This window comes from Drosophila ficusphila, unplaced genomic scaffold (assembly GCF_018152265.1).
Source record: "Drosophila ficusphila isolate 14025-0441.05 unplaced genomic scaffold, ASM1815226v1 contig_106, whole genome shotgun sequence".
NCBI classification, from domain to species: domain Eukaryota; kingdom Metazoa; phylum Arthropoda; class Insecta; order Diptera; family Drosophilidae; genus Drosophila; species Drosophila ficusphila.
In genome coordinates, this window is record NW_025063993.1 from 10,241,978 (window position 1) to 10,260,408 (window position 18,431).

The 18,431-nt window shown below is 43.9% G+C and overlaps 1 protein-coding gene across 6 annotated transcripts in view; it reads right to left on the bottom strand.

Moving 5' to 3' along the window:
* The window catches only part of LOC108086975 (puratrophin-1), a 48,721-nt gene that overhangs the window by 845 nt on the left and 29,445 nt on the right, over positions 1-18,431 (bottom strand). For all 6 annotated transcript variants that reach the window (XR_006245823.1, XM_017184090.2, XM_043209192.1 and 3 more), the window contains 9 exons: positions 14,401-14,749; positions 13,142-13,774; positions 2,922-3,047; positions 2,266-2,855; positions 2,043-2,204; positions 1,257-1,989; positions 789-1,002; positions 612-728; positions 125-556 (listed from right to left, as the gene is read on the bottom strand). Coding sequence is in view for 5 of the 6 variants with exons in the window: in XM_017184090.2 (XP_017039579.2) it covers positions 125-556; positions 612-728; positions 789-1,002; positions 1,257-1,989; positions 2,043-2,204; positions 2,266-2,855; positions 2,922-3,047; positions 13,142-13,774; positions 14,401-14,749 (3,356 nt within the window). In the remaining variant the exon portion in view is untranslated. The remainder of the gene's footprint in view (positions 1-124; positions 557-611; positions 729-788; positions 1,003-1,256; positions 1,990-2,042; positions 2,205-2,265; positions 2,856-2,921; positions 3,048-13,141; positions 13,775-14,400; positions 14,750-18,431) is intronic.

An 18,431-nucleotide genomic window follows, 5' to 3' on the forward strand; every position in this document is an offset into this window, starting at 1 on the left:
TTCGTGTTTTTTGGTGGGGATTATGTACAGTAATACTGGGGGGATTTCGTTGAGATTATGTACAGGGATCAACTAATTTCTACGGGGTGCGTCTAGAAGAAGTAGCACAGTTCAAGCTCAATACCCATAGAAAGCTGGCTGACAATGGTGGTCGATCGTTTGTGGTGTCGTTTGCTGCCTCCGAGTCCTTTTCCGTTTCCGTTTCCATTTCCGGTTCCCGTACTACTGCTGCCTCCTTCGGCTGCAGTTTCCGCCCCCTTGATTCCTCCGCCACTGGAGGATTTGCCCAGCTTGAGGGCCTGCGTTTCGTTGATCAGCTCCAAAGTGGCACTGCAGTTGGTGGTGCTGCTGCTGTGTGGTCCAGGAAGTTTGCCAAAATGCAGACTGTGCCTGCCAACACCACCGCCACCGCCGTCATGGTGACCCGACGAGGAGCCACCGCTGACGGAGGAGCCACTGGTGGTGCTGGTGCCGCTGGACAAAGAGCTCTCCGAGATCAGCGAGTTGGGACGCCGCATGCTGCCCTTTCCCGGCTCCGAGTGACGCAGCTTGGGAGCTAACAAAAGAAATTACATTACTAATTTAAATGATTTAGAGTTTTCAAGACTCACTCTTGTTCAACTGCGCCAGTGGAATGGAGCGGTCGCTGATCTGGTTGTTGCTAGGTCGAATATCCAGACAGGGCTTGCTGCCAATGCCCATCGAGGACATCTCCGCCAGACGAACTTCTGCAAAGTCGGTGGGAATAAATTAGTAATATATTATTGTTGATATAATTCCAAACAAACCTCGGTTTCGTTTCGCCTGCTTCCAGAGCAGTTTGGAGATCTCCTCGGTCCAGGCATTTTTAATATCCTCCGACATGCACTGCAGCATCCAAGTGTCATCCGGCTTTCGTTTTCGGAACCAAATCTCAAACTTGGTTGCCGAATCGCCCGTGTGCGCCGTCAAGCCAATATCTGAAGTTTTTATGCTGTTCTTGTAAATGTATATGTCCAGATTCTGTGGGGAAATATGTGTGAAATCGATTAGACAGGTCTTAAATATTTGGGGACTTTCTGTGGTACCTTAAGCCTCCCATAAGTTGCCTTTGGGGTGTGGAAAATGATAAAGCAGGAGAAATAAAAAATGGTTTATTTTATTACCTACGTCGACGGTCGAAAATTATAATTTATTTTTTACAATTTTAAAGCTGATACTTTGTTTTTGATCCTTTTCCAAATTATAATACTAATTTATTTCTACATCATTCTTACCTTATGATCGGGAAACCGACGAGCTTTGCTGAAGAGAACCAGTTCCTCGAAGAGAAACACCTGTCGCAGGGTCTTCTTGCCACCGCGTCCCTGCCAAACAAGGAATTCATTCTGGCGCAGCAGTCGTCCCTGCTCCTTCACATTCACATCGCAATCGCGGAGTGAGTCCATTGCCAGTAGATCATTTCCATGGCGCAGCTGGAACTTGACCATTTCCTCCGCTCTCTGCAGTTCCTCCACATCCGCGGCAATTCCTTGAAGAGCTGCTCCTTCGACTCCCTTGCAGGCTTTGACCAATTGCTGCAGGAGCAGAGCATACTTGCCCATCCTTTGCACTGGTTTCAGCAAATACGAGGCCAGATCTAATTTATCCTGGAGCTGCATTTGCTTCGGCTTGAAGAAGGAGCTACCATATTCGCTCAGCAAGGTATCGCTCTTGGGTTTGTTCTTATTGTAGAGGGCATACAAATAGAATTTGGACTCCATTTCCAGGAAGGCAGCTCCTACTTTCAGCGGATTCCTTTCGTATCGCTCCAGTTCCCCCAGAAAATGAGAGTTGTGGAACTCGAAGATCTTCTCGATATTGCCAAAGATCACGTTTCGTTGGCCCCTCAAAGGTTGGGGAATATCCTCGCGCAGCAGCTCGTCTATATAGTTTTCGATCACGTAGTACAGGGAGCGCACGTAGTCGCGTTCAGTACCAATCATCTCGCGCATGATCAATAGAAGCGTTCTGTTGGTTAAGAGGTTGAGAAATAGATTCCATATGTTGGCTATAATACCTACTTTTGTATCTTGGGATCCAGGCAGCTGAGCTCCTCCAGCTTGGGCAGCTCTAGACTGGAGCCATGGCACTGCAGATGGGCATTCGCCTCCATGGGTGATTGCATATCCATGTATCTCTTCGAGGGTCGATCGAAGCACTCGTCCTCGAGCAGCTCATCGTGACTGGAAAGATTAATAAGAACATTATTTTCATAATATTTTTTAAAGATTGCCAAGTGCCAACCTCTTTTCGTTGAGACTCTGGCACGAGCAGATTCTAGCCAACTTTGGATTGCGTTCGCAATTATCGCAAACGCCAACTCCAGAGTCGGCGATCTTGGATTGGTGCTCCTCTCCGTCGCCGCCGTCGCAATCGTGATCCTGCTCCTCCTCCGCCTCATCCATTTGGTCCATGTCCTCCAGGTTGCGACTCTCTCGCCAGCAACTGCAGCTGCTGCTCGAAGGACCTCCCTCGAAGGAGCTGCCACTGGCCGAACTGCAGCGATAGCTCACCCGCTTTCCGGCAGCAGGCGCTGGTGTGCTGCTGGCCACCGGAAGGGATTGGCTCTTCCTCATCGCTGGCCAGTGTTTCTCCAGCAGAGAGGTGGCTCCCAGTTGCTCCGCCAGGCGCTGTAGCTCCTCCCTGGCTGCGGACTCCCGCTGATGTTGGGTCAGCAAGTGTAGCAGACGAGCAGCAGCCTCGAAACGCTCATGAGCCAGCTCCAATTTCTGGGCAAATTGATCCAAAGCTGACTTGAGGTTATTGGCGCTCTCACTCAGAACAGACACTTTCAGGGCAGCGGCATGCAAGTCGCGTCCTTTGGCCAGGTGTTTCTAAGGAATATAAATTATATATTAAACATATTAATTAAATCAACAAAGTGGGAATTATCCACCTACCATTGCTATAAAATAGTACTTTTCAAACTCCTGCTCCTGACTCCTCAACTGCGCCTCGTTGTCCCATTGCAATTGGGAAAACTTCTGTAGGTTTTCCGCTCCATCGCTGCCCAGCCAAGAGGTGACCTTAAAAAAATAGGACATCGAAACCGAAATCAGTGGGAAACCTTCAACTCGCTGTAAACAAGCCCACGCGCCAGGCCAAGGTTCCCCATTGCCATGTTTCACTCCATCATCATTATAATCATCATGATGATTGTCATCATCGCCATCTCCTCCCAATTTCCAATTCCCAACTCACAGCGCTGAAAAGTGAAACTCATAGAAATGATCGACGCTCTAATTAGCCTCCACTTTACAAATTAAAATCCAATCGAACACAAATCAAATAAAACGACTCAACTATGGGTGTTTTGGAGGTAGCAAGCTGAGCCTCCCAAAGGTATTGGAGACCATAATATAAGCCAACCACACAGGTAGACATGACGGTCAACAAAGACAACAGCCACGGGCAATCAACGATCTCACATTGATAATTTTGTGGCTCTAACCAATTTTTAATCACCTGCTGCGTCCAATTGAATTGATACAATCGGCCAAGCCGCTGATGATGATGACGATGCTACGGAACCGAGCTAACTAGCCAGCTTCCAAGCCATCCCATCCCATCCGAAAAAGCACCCATCCGCCGGCTCACAACTTCCAACTCCCAATTCCCAGATCGAGACGCGTGCACCGGCGCATTCACTTTCCGTTTTTGGGTTCTGCCCCTAGTTAAGTTGTGCACAGGAAAAAATATTTATGATTTGAGATATAAGGATTTGAAAAAATAGTGAATATTTTCATGATTTATAAGACATTCTAACTACTGTTCTTATTAAGAATGATTTTATGAACATTTTAAATATATTACTGATCAGCTGATGAAAAAGCTAACCATTTTCTCTGAGTGTCAATCTCTAATTTTGAGATCTACTATCTTCAATCTCTTTTGGGGCATGTCCACGTCTGCGTCCCACCCAATGAATGAAAATAAAGTCTCAGGGGGCCGTGGAGTGGGAGTCGGGGATGTGGACTTATAGAGGGGATCTGGAGCAGGGGCTCTAAACAGCTGCTCCAGTTTCACAGCCGCAGCACAATCGGCTGCCAGAGACGCTGACTCTTCATGCTCATCAGATATGGCAGGCACGGGTTTTCTGCCGCTTCGTATATATAGTAAGTATATATACATCTAAGCCATCTACAGGGTGAGGCAATCGACTTGATTTCTTAATTGACTTTGTTCTTTAATTAATCTAATTTTGGAACTGAGAGCTTCTGGAGCATTCTATTGAGCATGGCGGATTGATAATTGCATTGAGTGGTGCACATAATTTTAAGTGACTTATAAATTATTGGAACTGTTTTCTGAGCACCCCTTTATCGGGAAGTAATATTTGCTCGGGAGTCTGGAAGTATTTTATAAATACGTATGTATGCTTTACAAATATTTGCATGTATAAATTAACCTTCAATAAATATTTTATACCTTACGTACATATATATTTTATTATAGTATTTTAGACTTCAAGTTTCACTTTGATTACTAAAACTTTCAAGAATTTCAATAAGAGAAAAACTTGACTCAGTCCACAGTCAATTAAAAACTGTTTCATTTCAACAGAAGGAAAAAACCTCTAGTGAATCAGAGCAACAAAACCAAACAAGAGATTAGCTTGAAAGCACGCTCCTATAAGTACACCCTTTAAATATTTAATTGCCACACTAGTGTGTTTATTAGCAGTGAACACAGACCAAAAATAATTGAGCCGGACATTGAAACCGAACCTTGAACTATTGAATTTAGTGGCTCAATTTCCAGTCAAACAAATCAGAACATCATCGATGATGTCATTGTTTAGAGCCTGTCAAAACAATTGGATTGGGTCACAATACACTACATGATCGATTTGAATGCTGGTCTATTTATTGGCCAACACACACTGTACAGATCTGGTGACACCCTGTATTTCGAAGATGGAGAGCCGGCTTGTTCAAATTGTTTACATTGAAACCGATCGCCGGGTGGGGGAAGTTTGATGCGGGGCTTGGCCTTTTTGGCTCTGTGCGGACGATCGGCAGATTGTTTCTCAACGATTGCCCCGCACAGGCTGGCCATAAATTAATTAATTGATTTAGTAAAACTCGGCCCCAATGGGATTTTCACTGCTAACCGATGGCGATAAGACGTGGGCTGCTGATCACTGAACTGTGAACTATTAATAGTTGCCTCGATTCCAATATCATTTCGCCGACTGAGTGGCCCGATAAGTCGCTTCTGACTCACATAGTTGGCTATTTCGGCTGCCAATTCGCCGGCGCTTGGCTCCTCCGATTTTGGCCCGGGAATCATGGCGCGATTGTTGGTAACGAAGTCTGCCAAACGCGACAGAAACTTCAGCAACATACCACAAACAGCTCAGAATCGCGACTGGATGTGGAAAAGCCGAGGCAACTGCTCCGCGTCGCCCATGCCGCCGATCTTCTATATACACAAGTACTCGGTACATAATGAGGCATTTTCAATTTCATTTCGGTTTTCCGTCCTCGTCTCTGGCAGGCGGCACTCAATGAAATTCAATAAAACCTAAACAATTAGCAAACATAAACAAAAAGGCGAGGGACAAAGCTGAAAAAAATGGGTTAGACAGGGAGCCTCGGCACCCACGACAAAACCGATGACGATGTCGCCAATATCGACGGAGTGGAGTCTTGCCTTGGCTTACACAGAAAGAATCAGGATCAAAGAAAATATAGAAGACATTGCTCTTAAAGAGTTACTTTTTGATAAACAATTAATATTGTTATCCAAATGTTATGTCCAATGAAACATTTCAAGCCATAATATAAGTTTTTAAGATTAATTTCTCGAAGCGAAAATGCCAAACTTAATATTGAAAAAATATAGATAGGGGTAACTCTATAAGTTTTAAGGCATATTTTTTAAATTATTTGTAATGTAATGAGTTTAAGTAGTTCGATTTAATTTCTTGTTTTTTTTTAAGTGGCCTTTTGCAAATAGGCAAATGTCAACCATCCGCCTGCGACTTCGTCTTCGGTGGCAGAAGTGGCTTCTGCGGCGATAAGAACGCGTCCATCTATGGCGGATGTGGAGTCGTTTCGCTGATAAGCCACTGCATTCGAGTTGACTGCACTCTGTTCTCGACGGGATGATCTTAGGAGCTGTTTCTGCTGCCGCTGCCGCCTGACATAAAACGCAAATTTAACGTGACAGTTTAACAAGTTGATCGCATGCGCCATAAAACACATGCAACACCTACAACAACAGCAGCAGCAGCAGCCACAGATACAACTACAACAATAACAACAACAACAACGGCGGCTAGTTGTGAGCATGCGTGGCTTCCAGCGGTGGCCACTCCCTCCTCCTGCCTTCGGCCTCCTGATCCATGATCCCTGCCCCCAAAACTCCCTGCTCCTTGCTCCTGCCGCTGTCGTGTAATTTACACAAATGTCGCGCATTTATCTCATGGCCATAAACATTTTTTAAGCCACAATATCGAATTTATTTTGACACTTTACAAAGTTGTCGCCAATGTTGCAGTTGTTCTTGTAGTTGTTGCCGCTGCTATCATAGACAACCGAAAACAACAACTATTGGCGTTTGGTTTACCCTTCAGTTGGTCAATTGGATTTTTTCGGGGATTTGGAACTTCATCATAGCTAACATATGTTATCAATTCGATTCGAAGTTTCATGTTGGTGCTATCATTTGAACTTATGGTTTCCTATTTAAGTTTCCTCTTGGTCATAAGTTCCGTTTTAAAAAGATAATTAGCGTAATCTGCCGCATATGTTTGCAGTTAGTTGTAGTTCATAAATAAGTTGTAAATTATTTTACAACATAAGACCACAAAACCTTACTTCATTGTAAATAACCCACAAATATTTACCGAAAGTTCCAAAGAATTAAATGTTTATTTTATTACTATAGTAGGTATTAATTGCATTCGAAAGAATATTTCGAATTCGGCTTGTCTCGAATAACTTTACATTTCCTCAGCTCTTTGGCGGTGTTAATACTTTTCGACTGGGATTCTGTGGATTCTGCTTCTATTTCTGGTATTGGGTAATTTATTTGAAGTACCTCTTAAATGATATGCTCTTGCCATTTGGCTGTCTCATTTCTTGTTGGCTAATTTGTTCTCTATGTTCGGCTGTTGTTGATGGTGATGTGTCTCTTTGGTTTCTCAACCATATCGCTGCCGGCTTATCTCTGGCTTTTAAGTATTTCTGCTCTTGACTGTCTGTTTTGCATTTGGATTTATGGCAGCATGTTAGAACTTATAGCGGCGATAACTGGCCCGAAGATCAGAGCAATGGCAATCGGAATGCGAGTGCGCCAAGTGAGACATTAAACATGAAAGCCGACTGTTAATGGTGGGGGAAAACCAATTGGAACTTCCATTTTTCTTGGCACCTAGTTCTGCACATAGAAAAATGGTAATAGTTTTTAGTTCAACTATACAAAAGCGAATTTTGCATGTTGAAAGTATAATTTGTATTGAACATGCTTTGAAGATAATAGGAATATTATTTTTAAACCAACTGTAACCAACTTTAATTGTTATTTTTCGAATAGTATTATCATGCCAAGAATTTAATAAAAATTCATTGCCATATAATATTGTGCAGCTAAAAGAGATCTTAAATTCTTTCTGTGCACCATTTGTAACTGACAAACATGATTTATTTAAAACTTTATTGCCCTGCTAACCGGGCCTGTAATCCCTTTGGGCCCACATACCTATATTCGATATCCCACTGGGCCACTAAGGGGTTTATGTATGGAAAACGCCCGGCACGCATGGCCGCATTCATTCCCGAATGTAATAAAGCAATTTCGTTTGACTATTTTACGGCAAAAGGCGATTACAATTTTACTTATTTTTCACTTTCCAAACCAGCCAACCCAGCGGCGATCTCCGGCCAAATCCCATGGCCCAGGTCTCCAGATTGTGCGACACGCACAAAGTCATAAATACTGGCCACAAAAGGCCAAGACGTTAATGTGGTGACAATATTGCATGCAACCGACTTGCGAGTTGCTCTTGTGCCGCCTGGTGTTGCTGCTGTGCATGTTGGTGTTGCTGGTGGAAAAGCAGCTTTGCCGCCTGCTTTGGCACAGCAAGTGCATCATACATACGTATGTACATATCTTGGAAAATTTTAGGGGGTAGGGGAAGAGGGGGGCGTGGCAGCTTATCGGCGATCGGGCGACACTGTCCAACTTCAACTCCATTACAACTGCATTGGGGAGCGGACGTGACGACGCTCAAAAAATGATGACAGCTGTTGATGAAGTTGACGATTTCTAAAAATGCGTGTAAAATTAGTGTTAAAAAACATGTCAAACCCAGTGTGACAGTTACGTTTTGACTTGACGGTCCAAAAGCGCTGGCGACAACAATTACACTTTGTCTGCCCGCCAGAAGCCACAACACACTCGACTATATATATAGTATGAGTATACTGCAGGTTTCGAGACCCCGAGTCCAAGACCAGGACCCCAAACCCGTGTTAATTCAATAACCTGGACATTCTGGCTAAAGCGACGATGGCCATCGGCGATGGCTGGCTTGCTAAGCGTATGATTAACGTCCGTTTTGATGACACAGCCAACATGGAACCACTGGAGTCGAGGAGGAGGTACGACCATATACACGTATATCTGCAGGAGCAGCAAGAACAGGAGGAGGAGGATGAGGAGGAGGAGCACCAGCCACATCTGCATTGTTTGTTTGCGTGGAACATTTGCATGCAGCAATCCCAACCGGTTGCGATTGGCGGCACTTGCGGCAAGCATGTGTTCATTTCGTACGAGCACTCGTATCTTGGTAGCTTTCGAGTAGAGATGACAGCAGACACGGGTGCTGAATCTCATCACGCACGAGGATTCGGTTAAAGGTGGTTAAAAACATACCATGGGATATAACAAATTCGAATCAACAAAGAGAAATATCAGGTTTAGGAACACTTAACTCATCAACAAGCTAATGATTTATATCTTTTAGCCTTGAAATAAAAAAAAATTTCCATTGTTTGCCTAGAATAATTCTTAAAAGGTTTAGAAGACATATACAAAACAATCTCGGTTTAAAATAATACGCATATATCTCTCTGTAAAAGCATCAATTTCAATAACTGATTGATCGCAACTTCAAATCCTTTTAAGCCTATTGAGCTTCTTGTTTGTCAAGTTTTTTTTGTATGGTCCACTTAAGATTTGTCAATCCGGCAAAGTGCCTATAAGCTTATTTTCGATTCTCGGTTTCTGGTTAGCATTTATCCAAATGTCAGCGGCTAATCGACAGTTGGCTAAGCAATTGAAAGACAGATAAATGTGTCGAGTGGCGAGTGAATAAAACCCGAAATCAAAACTAATTTTCCGCCGACTAATTGCAATTAAGGGTAATCTTATTTTCCCGTATTTCAACTAGTTTTTAGTGACCGTTAACCGCAGGAGGGAAATTAATCATACATTTATGTAATGGGGTCTTAAAAATCAAAACTGGCGGAAAACAGGAGAAATTCTGAATAACTTGGAGTTAATTATGAAATAAACTCGGGTCCATCTCTATTGGGTGGAAAAACTTATTATGCCCGCCAGGGCTAATACATGCGGTTATTATTAATGCCCCCGTGGATGGGGTCCCGGGGTTCGAGGTTGCCGCTTCGACGGGGGTTTCTTGCCTCGGCATGTCGACAGTAAATAAGCCTTCATTTTTCATGCCTCTCGCCTGACCGAATTCTATGCAGCCAGTTCTTGGCCAAAAGCAGCTGGCAGTGCGGTTATGCAAGCCAAGAGAACTAAAAAAAAAAAACAAAAAAAAACAAAGACATGGGAGAAAGGAGCTGGGGAATATTGCCACCGCATTCCTGGCCCAAAAGACAGCCGGTCAAATGTCAGGGGCCATAAATAAGCTGCCCCAAAGTGGCGGCCAGGCTTCCGCGACACAGATGCTCCACCGTTTTTTTTGTTTTTTTTTTTGCCACAGAAGCCGAATCCAAAGTGCTCCTTATGGCAATTGCAATTCAAGGCGCGAAACAATTAAACATAGTTTTCATTGCACAAAGCCGCCGACATTGCGCAAATTAATTTGTGCAGCAGCGGAAAAAATAAAAACAGAAAAAGAGCAATCGTCTCAAAGAAAGCGCGCTAAGCAAATCCAATTTCACCGTCAGCAATGTTTATTTATCTGTCGCCGCAGCTGCATTCACCCCTTTCTCCTGGCCGACTCGGCAAACACCCATCATGGCCATATTTGTGGAGCAATCCACCTTCATCTCGGGGACCCCGAGCTCCCAGCTAATGCAGCCGATCAACAATTTAGATACAATATCGCATATCGCATCATAATGTCGTCGTCGTCATCCTCTTGGCCAGCAAAATGGCGACACTACAGCGGCAACGGCAGCGGCAACAGCAACAGTTGCAACTTCAGCAGCAACAGTTGCTGGTACGGCAGCAACATCAAGCACGGCGGCATCTTTTTTCGCACCTTGTTTGAATGCTCGCGCCTAATGGACGACAGCAACATTAGTTTGCCGGCCGACCAGAGACGCTTTTGTGGTCCAGTTTCATGTGTTCGGCTTGTTTTGGCATCGCAGATTAAATATATTTAATTAAAAAGAAACAAGATGAATGCGGGATCAATTGACGCGACCAGCGGTGGATACACTAACCATAGATCTTTGAGATGTTTGGTGCCGATAAGGAGAAACTAAGAAGTATGCAAATATTTGCAAAGGGAAGGGAATCGCAGATATCTCCCCTTTCTCACGCATTAAAATTCTTTTAAAACCTCTTTTCTTATAGAGTGAAATGCTATTTAAAGTTGTTGGTATACTAAAGTTTTTAAAAACTTAAATAACCTTTTGACAGTGTTACCTCAATCAAAAATACTGGATTTATAGGAAATATATGTTAACAATTAAGTTTTCAATTAAAGAAAATCTGTTGTTGGTTTATAAATTAATTCCTTTTTAATCAAACAAAATTTAACGAAAAAGGGTGAAACCTACATTTTATTTGATATTTGTTAGAGTATTTAAAAACCAAATGAGGCAAAGAAACAAAAGCCAACTACGATCTGCACAAAATTGGTAGCTGTCAACGCCTTTTTAATTGAAAGCGTGTTGGTGTTAAATACTCGTAAGTATCTCTTAGTATGATTTTTGCGCCGATCGCGATATGACAAGCGGGACAACATGACGGACGGACGGACTCTCGAGCGGACATAGAGACAGCTGAATGGACGGCTGTTGCTTATCGGTGAACTACTTTTTGAATGGAAATGAATGAAATCAAATGAAATGCGCAGAGTCAACGAATCGAATCGAATGCGAGTGCGAATCAATGGGCGCTCCGAGCCACCGACAAATCGATTGAAAAAATCACACACAAAAACAAACAGCAACTCGCATCCAGCAAAAGTAAAGATTGCGTTTAATTTCTTTAACCTTGCTTTCACTTTTCTCATTAACTTTTCGTTGGCAATTAAAATTCAATTTTTGCACAAAAATCAAGTCAGATAAATGGCCGCACATTTCTCAAACGGAGCGGAGTGCGCGGGAGCGTGTGAAAAAGGCCAAGACGCCACATACGAAACGTTAACAAGGCTCAGCAAATTTTTAAATGCCAATTTCCGCAAATTATTAAATGAAATTGAGGATTCCGCACGGCTATCTATACATCTTTGGTTAGGGGAATTCAATCGGCTGTGTGGCCTTATATGGCAAGTTAGACATGGTAAAAAATTTAAACTTAAATCCACTTTAGTCTAAATAACATATATGAAAAGTAATATAAAAACTATAAAGAAGATAAGTAGATTTGAGGTAAAAATACATTATGTGGGCCTTGATGATTTTTGAAGCTTTTTAAAGCAAATGGAGTTTAGTAACAACTTATAAATCACATATTAATTTATTTTTTTTTGTGTGTACTATCTGCGTGTCGTGTATTCGCAATTTGACATACTTTTGTTAACCAGCATCTGCAACTGCCGCAGTGGCAGCAGCAACATCTTGCGGCAGCATCAACAATCATAATAATAATGGCAAAATTTAATAGTGGCGCGAAAGTATGACGAATATGTAAACTGCAGCTAATCCCGCAACAAATGATTGCGATTAATCAGCGGAATTGCATTAGCCGGGCCGAAACAGGAGTCGCCCAACTGGGCGGAGCTCCGACTGTCACTGCCGCTGATTAAGCGAGATCCCCAGCGGAAGATACAACTGCGAGTTGTGGGTGCGTGCGTCTGCAATTATTCGCATGACGCGCACGGTAGTCGGCAGAGGGCATGTGCAATGCGCAACATGCGGCAAAATGTGCGATCCCTTTGCCGCGCGCTGGGCAAAAACTCATTAACAAGTCAATTAAAAGGCCAGGAAGTGGCAGATGCTCCCTGCGGAATCTACCGACTGCCATCCACCTGGATGCCTCCGCTTATCTAACGACTCCATTTGGCCGCTGACTGGCAGCGTCATCTCTCAATCCCAATCGGCCAGTCCGATCCTGAAACTAATGCGAAAGCAGCCCGAGGAGCGGACAGTAAGCGGATGCGCGTAATAAATTAATAAAGCCCGCATTAAACGCAATGCATATTCAATTAACAATGTCAGGCTCGACTATCTGCGAGATACATTTGGCATTCAGCATTCGGCATTCGCATTTTGTTGCGCCTGCCGCATTTCCTGTCAGCGAAAAACCAAATCCAAGTCCCCATCTCATTAAAGCCTCGCTGCAACAAAGTTGCCGGGAGAAACCAATTTTATAGATATTGTAAATCGTTCGGCGAACTTAGGGAGCACATCAAGAGCTGTTTTTGCTAGGCAAAGGGGAATGGAGAATATAATTATTTACGAGATGAAGTGCAGCCTTAACGTGAGATCTTAACGAGTTTTGATAGCTTAATCATTGTATTTTTCTTGCTATACAATAATTTTGAAAAGGGTTTTCAAAAAATTTAACAGAGTTTGTTCTGTGAATTTTTAGATGATTAAATATTTTTCAAAGCACAAAATCTTGTTAAATTTTTTTCATTATAAAATGGGTTTCTTATTTCCTGAGCTAAATTTTTAAATATTCTTTTACCCTCTTTTTATATTTGGAGATTTTTCATATTTTTATCTGGAGATGACCAGGTACTCACCTCATTGATCTCATCCTCGAGAGCCCGCTGGCGGGTCAGCTGTCTAAGCCTCTCCCTGCGCTGCTCGGTCAGCTGTTCCAGCCGCTGGGCGGCTCGATCCACTTCGTTGAAGAGGAGCGTTACCTTGCGCAGCTTGCAGGCGGCATCCACGTTGAGGAATGCCCCCGAAGATGGAGATTGCGGCTGTGACGTCATCCGCGGCGAGGCAGGCTGGGCAGGCGGGGCAGAGGTGATGGCCCTGGCCAGGTCCTGGAGCCGCGCCAATTGCCCAGCTCCCATCTTGCGGAGGCTGTGGAGCTGCGAATCCATCAGCGCACGACTGAGGGCGCGATGTTGACTATAGAGTTGGCGGCGCGTGGGCAATCCCTGGAGATCGGCGGCGCGTATTTCGCTGAGGGCGCTCACCAATCGACCGCCGGCCGTCGAGCATTGGCGCTGGAAGGCCTCCAGTTGGGCGAAAAACTCCCGCCACTTGGCCACGTCGTGATGCCGCTGGTTAATCCCGGCCAGAGTGGACAACGCGGGCACGGAGGGCAGCAATCCAGCGGGCAGCTGCGATGGCGCAACACTTGTCGTGACTTGGTCCACGCTAATGAATTTAACCAAATCCGCTGGCGACGGCGTCGAAGGCTTCTGTTTATTTAGTTTTTTTTTTGTTTTTGTTGGTTTCAGTTTTGGTTTGGGGTCAGAGTCAGAGCAGAGAAAAACAACGGATTCGTTGTCATTAGTGGACAAGTTCTGTTGGCCCAGCCAGCCAGCCATCCAGCCGGTCATGTCACGGGGCGGGTTAATTGGCTGGGGATCAGCCACTCGAGAGAGATCTCAGGCCGGGGCGTTAGCCCGTTGCCTGGCCTTTCGATCCCGCCCATTTCAGGCAGCACAGAGAAAAAACATTGAAATACTTTTTTTGAAAGAATTTTACTCAGAGATAAAATACTTGTATAACTCGAAAAGAAAAGTTTAACAAAACTCTCGACAATTTTAATTTTCTAATATTTTTGAATGCAAAGCATATTATTAAATTCTCTTCTGAATTAATAGTTATTACTATATTATTTTCTAATATTCTGGAACTCTTTTTCTATCATCAAAGTAATTTTTAAAATATTTGTATACATTCTATAGTCTTCACAAAAGCAGTGGCTATACTGCTTAGCCTTTGCAAAAATGTTATTTATACAAAAAGGGTTTTCCTCATAATTTTTCTCTGTGCTCCCTTGTGAAATCTGAAAGGTCAGGAGGTATAAACCTAAACTCACCGGGTGATCACTGTTATTGTTCTGCTGCTGCTGCTTCTGTTGCTGCTGCTCGTTGCACAATTGCAGCAGACTCGAATCGGCACAAACGGCCAAAATTTCACAATTGCCAATTTGCTTGGCTAAGAGCCGAAGACTTTGGCAAATTAAGTCGATTACGCATAAATGTTGAGACTTCTCGATGGCAATTAAAATGGTAAATGTCTGTTGGGCGGGTTGTTGTTTCTGCTGCTGCTGTTGTTGATGTTGTTGTTGTTGTTGTTGCTGCTGCTGCTGTAGTTGCTCAGCGCTTTTATGGCCATTGATTGTTGCTGTCGTTCCGGGTGTTGCCGGGGGGGAAAAGGGGCAGGAGCTGCAAGAGCAATGGAAAACGAGCCATGAGTTGTGGTCCAAAGTGGCCGAGAAGGGGCACGGTCAAGTCGCATAAATAACATCAAAAGTGTTTGCTTGCTGTCGATCAGAGTTGGTCAAAATCAAACGAACTAATGGAACTAGTTCGAAAAAATATCTTTTCAGATCGTATAACGGAAATAATAATTATAATATAATAGTTTTTGTTTAAGTGGTGAGTACAGAACAATAGTAAAAGTTTTTTCTAATTTGTGTAAACTTCATATTTAATGACTTTATCCTAGCTGCTGTAAAATAATTTATTTCCCAATTGAAAACGGCATTTTTGCTTCCCCTGTAAATGCATTTTAAATGCAACCAACTTCGCCAGCGCATCTAATTAGAATTGTTAAGTTTAACGTGGCCTCGGGCTATAATTTTTCAATAAATTATTGTAATCTCGACGAGCGCTTCCCGACTGATTCTGCCTCGGAATTAATCGCTCTCTTCCCGCTAATTCCCAGGCTTCCATGTGAACTGGTTCGCATGTGGGCCGCCCAGATCCATGGAGAGAAATAAAAACACATAATGCTTGGGCGGATTGGGTGGTGGTGTCCGTTTGGGGAGCAGAACACACCGACTCGGCAACGCCCAAAACAAGTTCACTTTAATTGGCAATAAGCGGCCTCTGCACTTGGACTCTGGCTGGCTGGCAACCGGCAGCCGCCAGATGAAGCACTTTACCTTACCTTGCATTACCTTTCAGTAACTCGGCGGGGAGAAATCACGTAACTATGACAAGTTGGTAGCCACTTTTAATCAGCGTAAATAAAAATTGAAAATTGCTGCTAATGGCAGCTGGTGGGCATTAACAGAAGCCACAAGCCACAAGCCAAGAGCCGTGTCCCAAACACTTTGGCCAAAGTTTGTTCAGCGGCTCGCAAATTCTTGAGCGGCCAAGTTGGCTAACTGTAAACGCATGCCAGGCCGGGCTCTCAATGTTCTCACATGGCAATTGGCAGTCAGAGCCACCAAGTCCACCCCCGGGTTGTTTCAGTTTGCTCTCGGTGTTGCTGTTGCAGTTGCAGTTGCAAATTGCACGCAATGCCGAGATCCGCTGATGTGGCGTGTTTCTGCGGAGTCTTCGGGTCTAACACCGCGGCCTAATGATGCCGCACAGAGCGGCTTTAAAGCCTGGCATTTCAATTCCAAAGCAGCCCACATACAAGCTCAAATGAGCCAGCCGACAAAAGATCTTCCGTAATTCGGCCACGTCGAGGCGGGAATACCCTAACCTTAACGGGATAATTAATAAATCTAACTAAATCTTGACATAAATTAAAAATAAAGGGTTTCTTACAAAAGAAAAATTACTCTTATGTACTTGAATTCTTGGTATTATAATCATTTTCTATAAAGCTTTAATATAAAATAGTATAGAAGGACACAAGTATCATCTTGCATAATTTGATGATCTTTTTAGAACTAATTCGAAATCGTTAGGTAATGTCTAATGGGTAAATCCACCTTTCTTTGAACCCATCTTCTGCGAACCCATTTTGTAGTTCAGCAAAAACGCTTTAACCTGCCGTGTAACCTCCACCATGGGTAATATAATTATAATTCGAAACCTTGACTGATTGCAATGCATTTCGGTTTTGGGCACAGCCGCGCATGCTTTCTCCGTCGAATTTGTAGGGCAAGACGACGCATTAAAATATGAGCACAATCCTAGGCCAGGTCGAGCGTGTGTAACCCGAGCTTTTCTTTTATATCCGTATTATGCGCGGCCATGCATATTTATACGCGGGGCGACTTTGGTACCTTTCGCAGCCGAAGATTCCGAGAAGTGCAGCCAAAGTGTGTCCATAAAAACAAATTTAATTGCAAGCTGTCACACACACGATGGAGGGAGTTGTGGATTGTGGATTGGCATCGCAGATGGAGTAAGGAGTTTGGGTTTGGAGTCGGAGGTTTAGGAGTCAGATAGCCGGGGAGTCGGAGTCGCCGAGGTCAGACCTCTGGCCCAGACAAATGATGTAAGCTCCGGATAAGCCAAGTGGCCATGTTGACACTGACGCAGTGGTGAAAAGCAGCAAACATCTAATATTTGCCGTCCATCTGGCTGACATTCCGAATTGGACAGGCAGCTAATGAATACCTTACACATGTCGGCAAACAAACGCAAATAATGTCAATGGTCTGGCACATCCAACTCGTCATGAGTCAGGTCGAAGAAGACGGGACGGGGACTGGACTGAATGGAATGGGTTGGGATGGGATGAGTCGAGATGCTGATGATGATGATGGTGATGTGCCACTTTTCAGCGCAACTGCTGCCACTGCCAATGTTTGTCAAAGAGTTTTCTACACGATTTGGCCGCGTTTTACCAATTGGCATTGAAGCAATTAACATCAGCATGCAGCTGGATTTCAAGCCGAAGCTGAAGCTGAAGCTCTGGCTCTGACTGAAAGAAAATAAAACTAGAACGGGAATCGCGATGGCAACTGTAAGTGGCCGCCAGATACGAGTGTTCTCCTCTGTCGATTTAGATTTCACAGATCTTCTGATATTTCCAGGAATCGTGTGGCAGTTGGAACCTTTTGCCAGAACGGCAACAACAACAACAACCATTGCGGAAAAATAAAAGTTCACATCATAAATTTTAAAGTGTCACGAATCTGTCTGGAAAAAAAATCATTCATATGCCTGCAGTTATCGTTCTCTCCCGCTCCAACCTCCCCCTCATTCTGGGGGCATCGCGCCTCTCGCTCGCTCCTCAAAGGGAAGCCGCACACAGTCCCTCAAAAGACGTGCCCGCAGAAACCAGCCCCACAAACATTGGCAGCCAGCCTGAGTGGAATTCTAATTTACACTAAACAGCAGGGGAAAAAGTCCGTTCCGCGCCGTTTATTGGGATTTTCCAGACCTTTTCCCATGACCCTTGGGTTGGACCCGTAAATGGCAGCTCGTTAAGGCACTTTTAACGCGCGGTGTGGCTAAATTTAATTTTTACAATTTTCCTTTGGCCAAGAATCTATTGTCTTTCTCCCACAGGTCTTAAAGTCTGCAAACTACACTAAATCATGTAATAATAATAATCTTTTCTTAATAAGTTCTCATTAAAAAGGTAAAATAAAATAATAGATCAACAATCTTGCCTTCGATCATCACATGATAATTTGCTTATCCTGAATGCATATCTTATTTTCTTCAAAAAGCCCCATTTCCACTTGACCGTATTGCATTGTGTGTTTACTGAATTTCCCCGGCTTAACTATTTTCGTGGTAAAAGCCCCATTCACTCGAAGATCTAGAGCAGATAGCCAACCCTGCTGGACAGTGTTTATCGACTTTTAGCCCAGACTTTTGTTCTATTTTCTAAGGCAAAGTTCTTGGCTCACAATGCAAGTGCTGTTCGATGTTGCTGCTGCATGTTTCCTTTTAGCCAAAGTGGCAAATTGACTGACATGCATTCGGGCCGCAGCGAAACGAAGCTCTCGGGGGAGTGGAATCGGGGACCACGTCTTAAAGGCTTAAATGCACAGCTCCGCTTCGTTCCCAGCGCCATTTGGCTGACTTGGCTGACTGGCTGGCGCATTTGCATATCTCCTCGTAAATATGGATGGGCCGACGGGTCCCGCGGGTCTGCCAGTCTATGAACTTATTGCCAGACAAATTGAAATGCCTGATTCGGATGCAG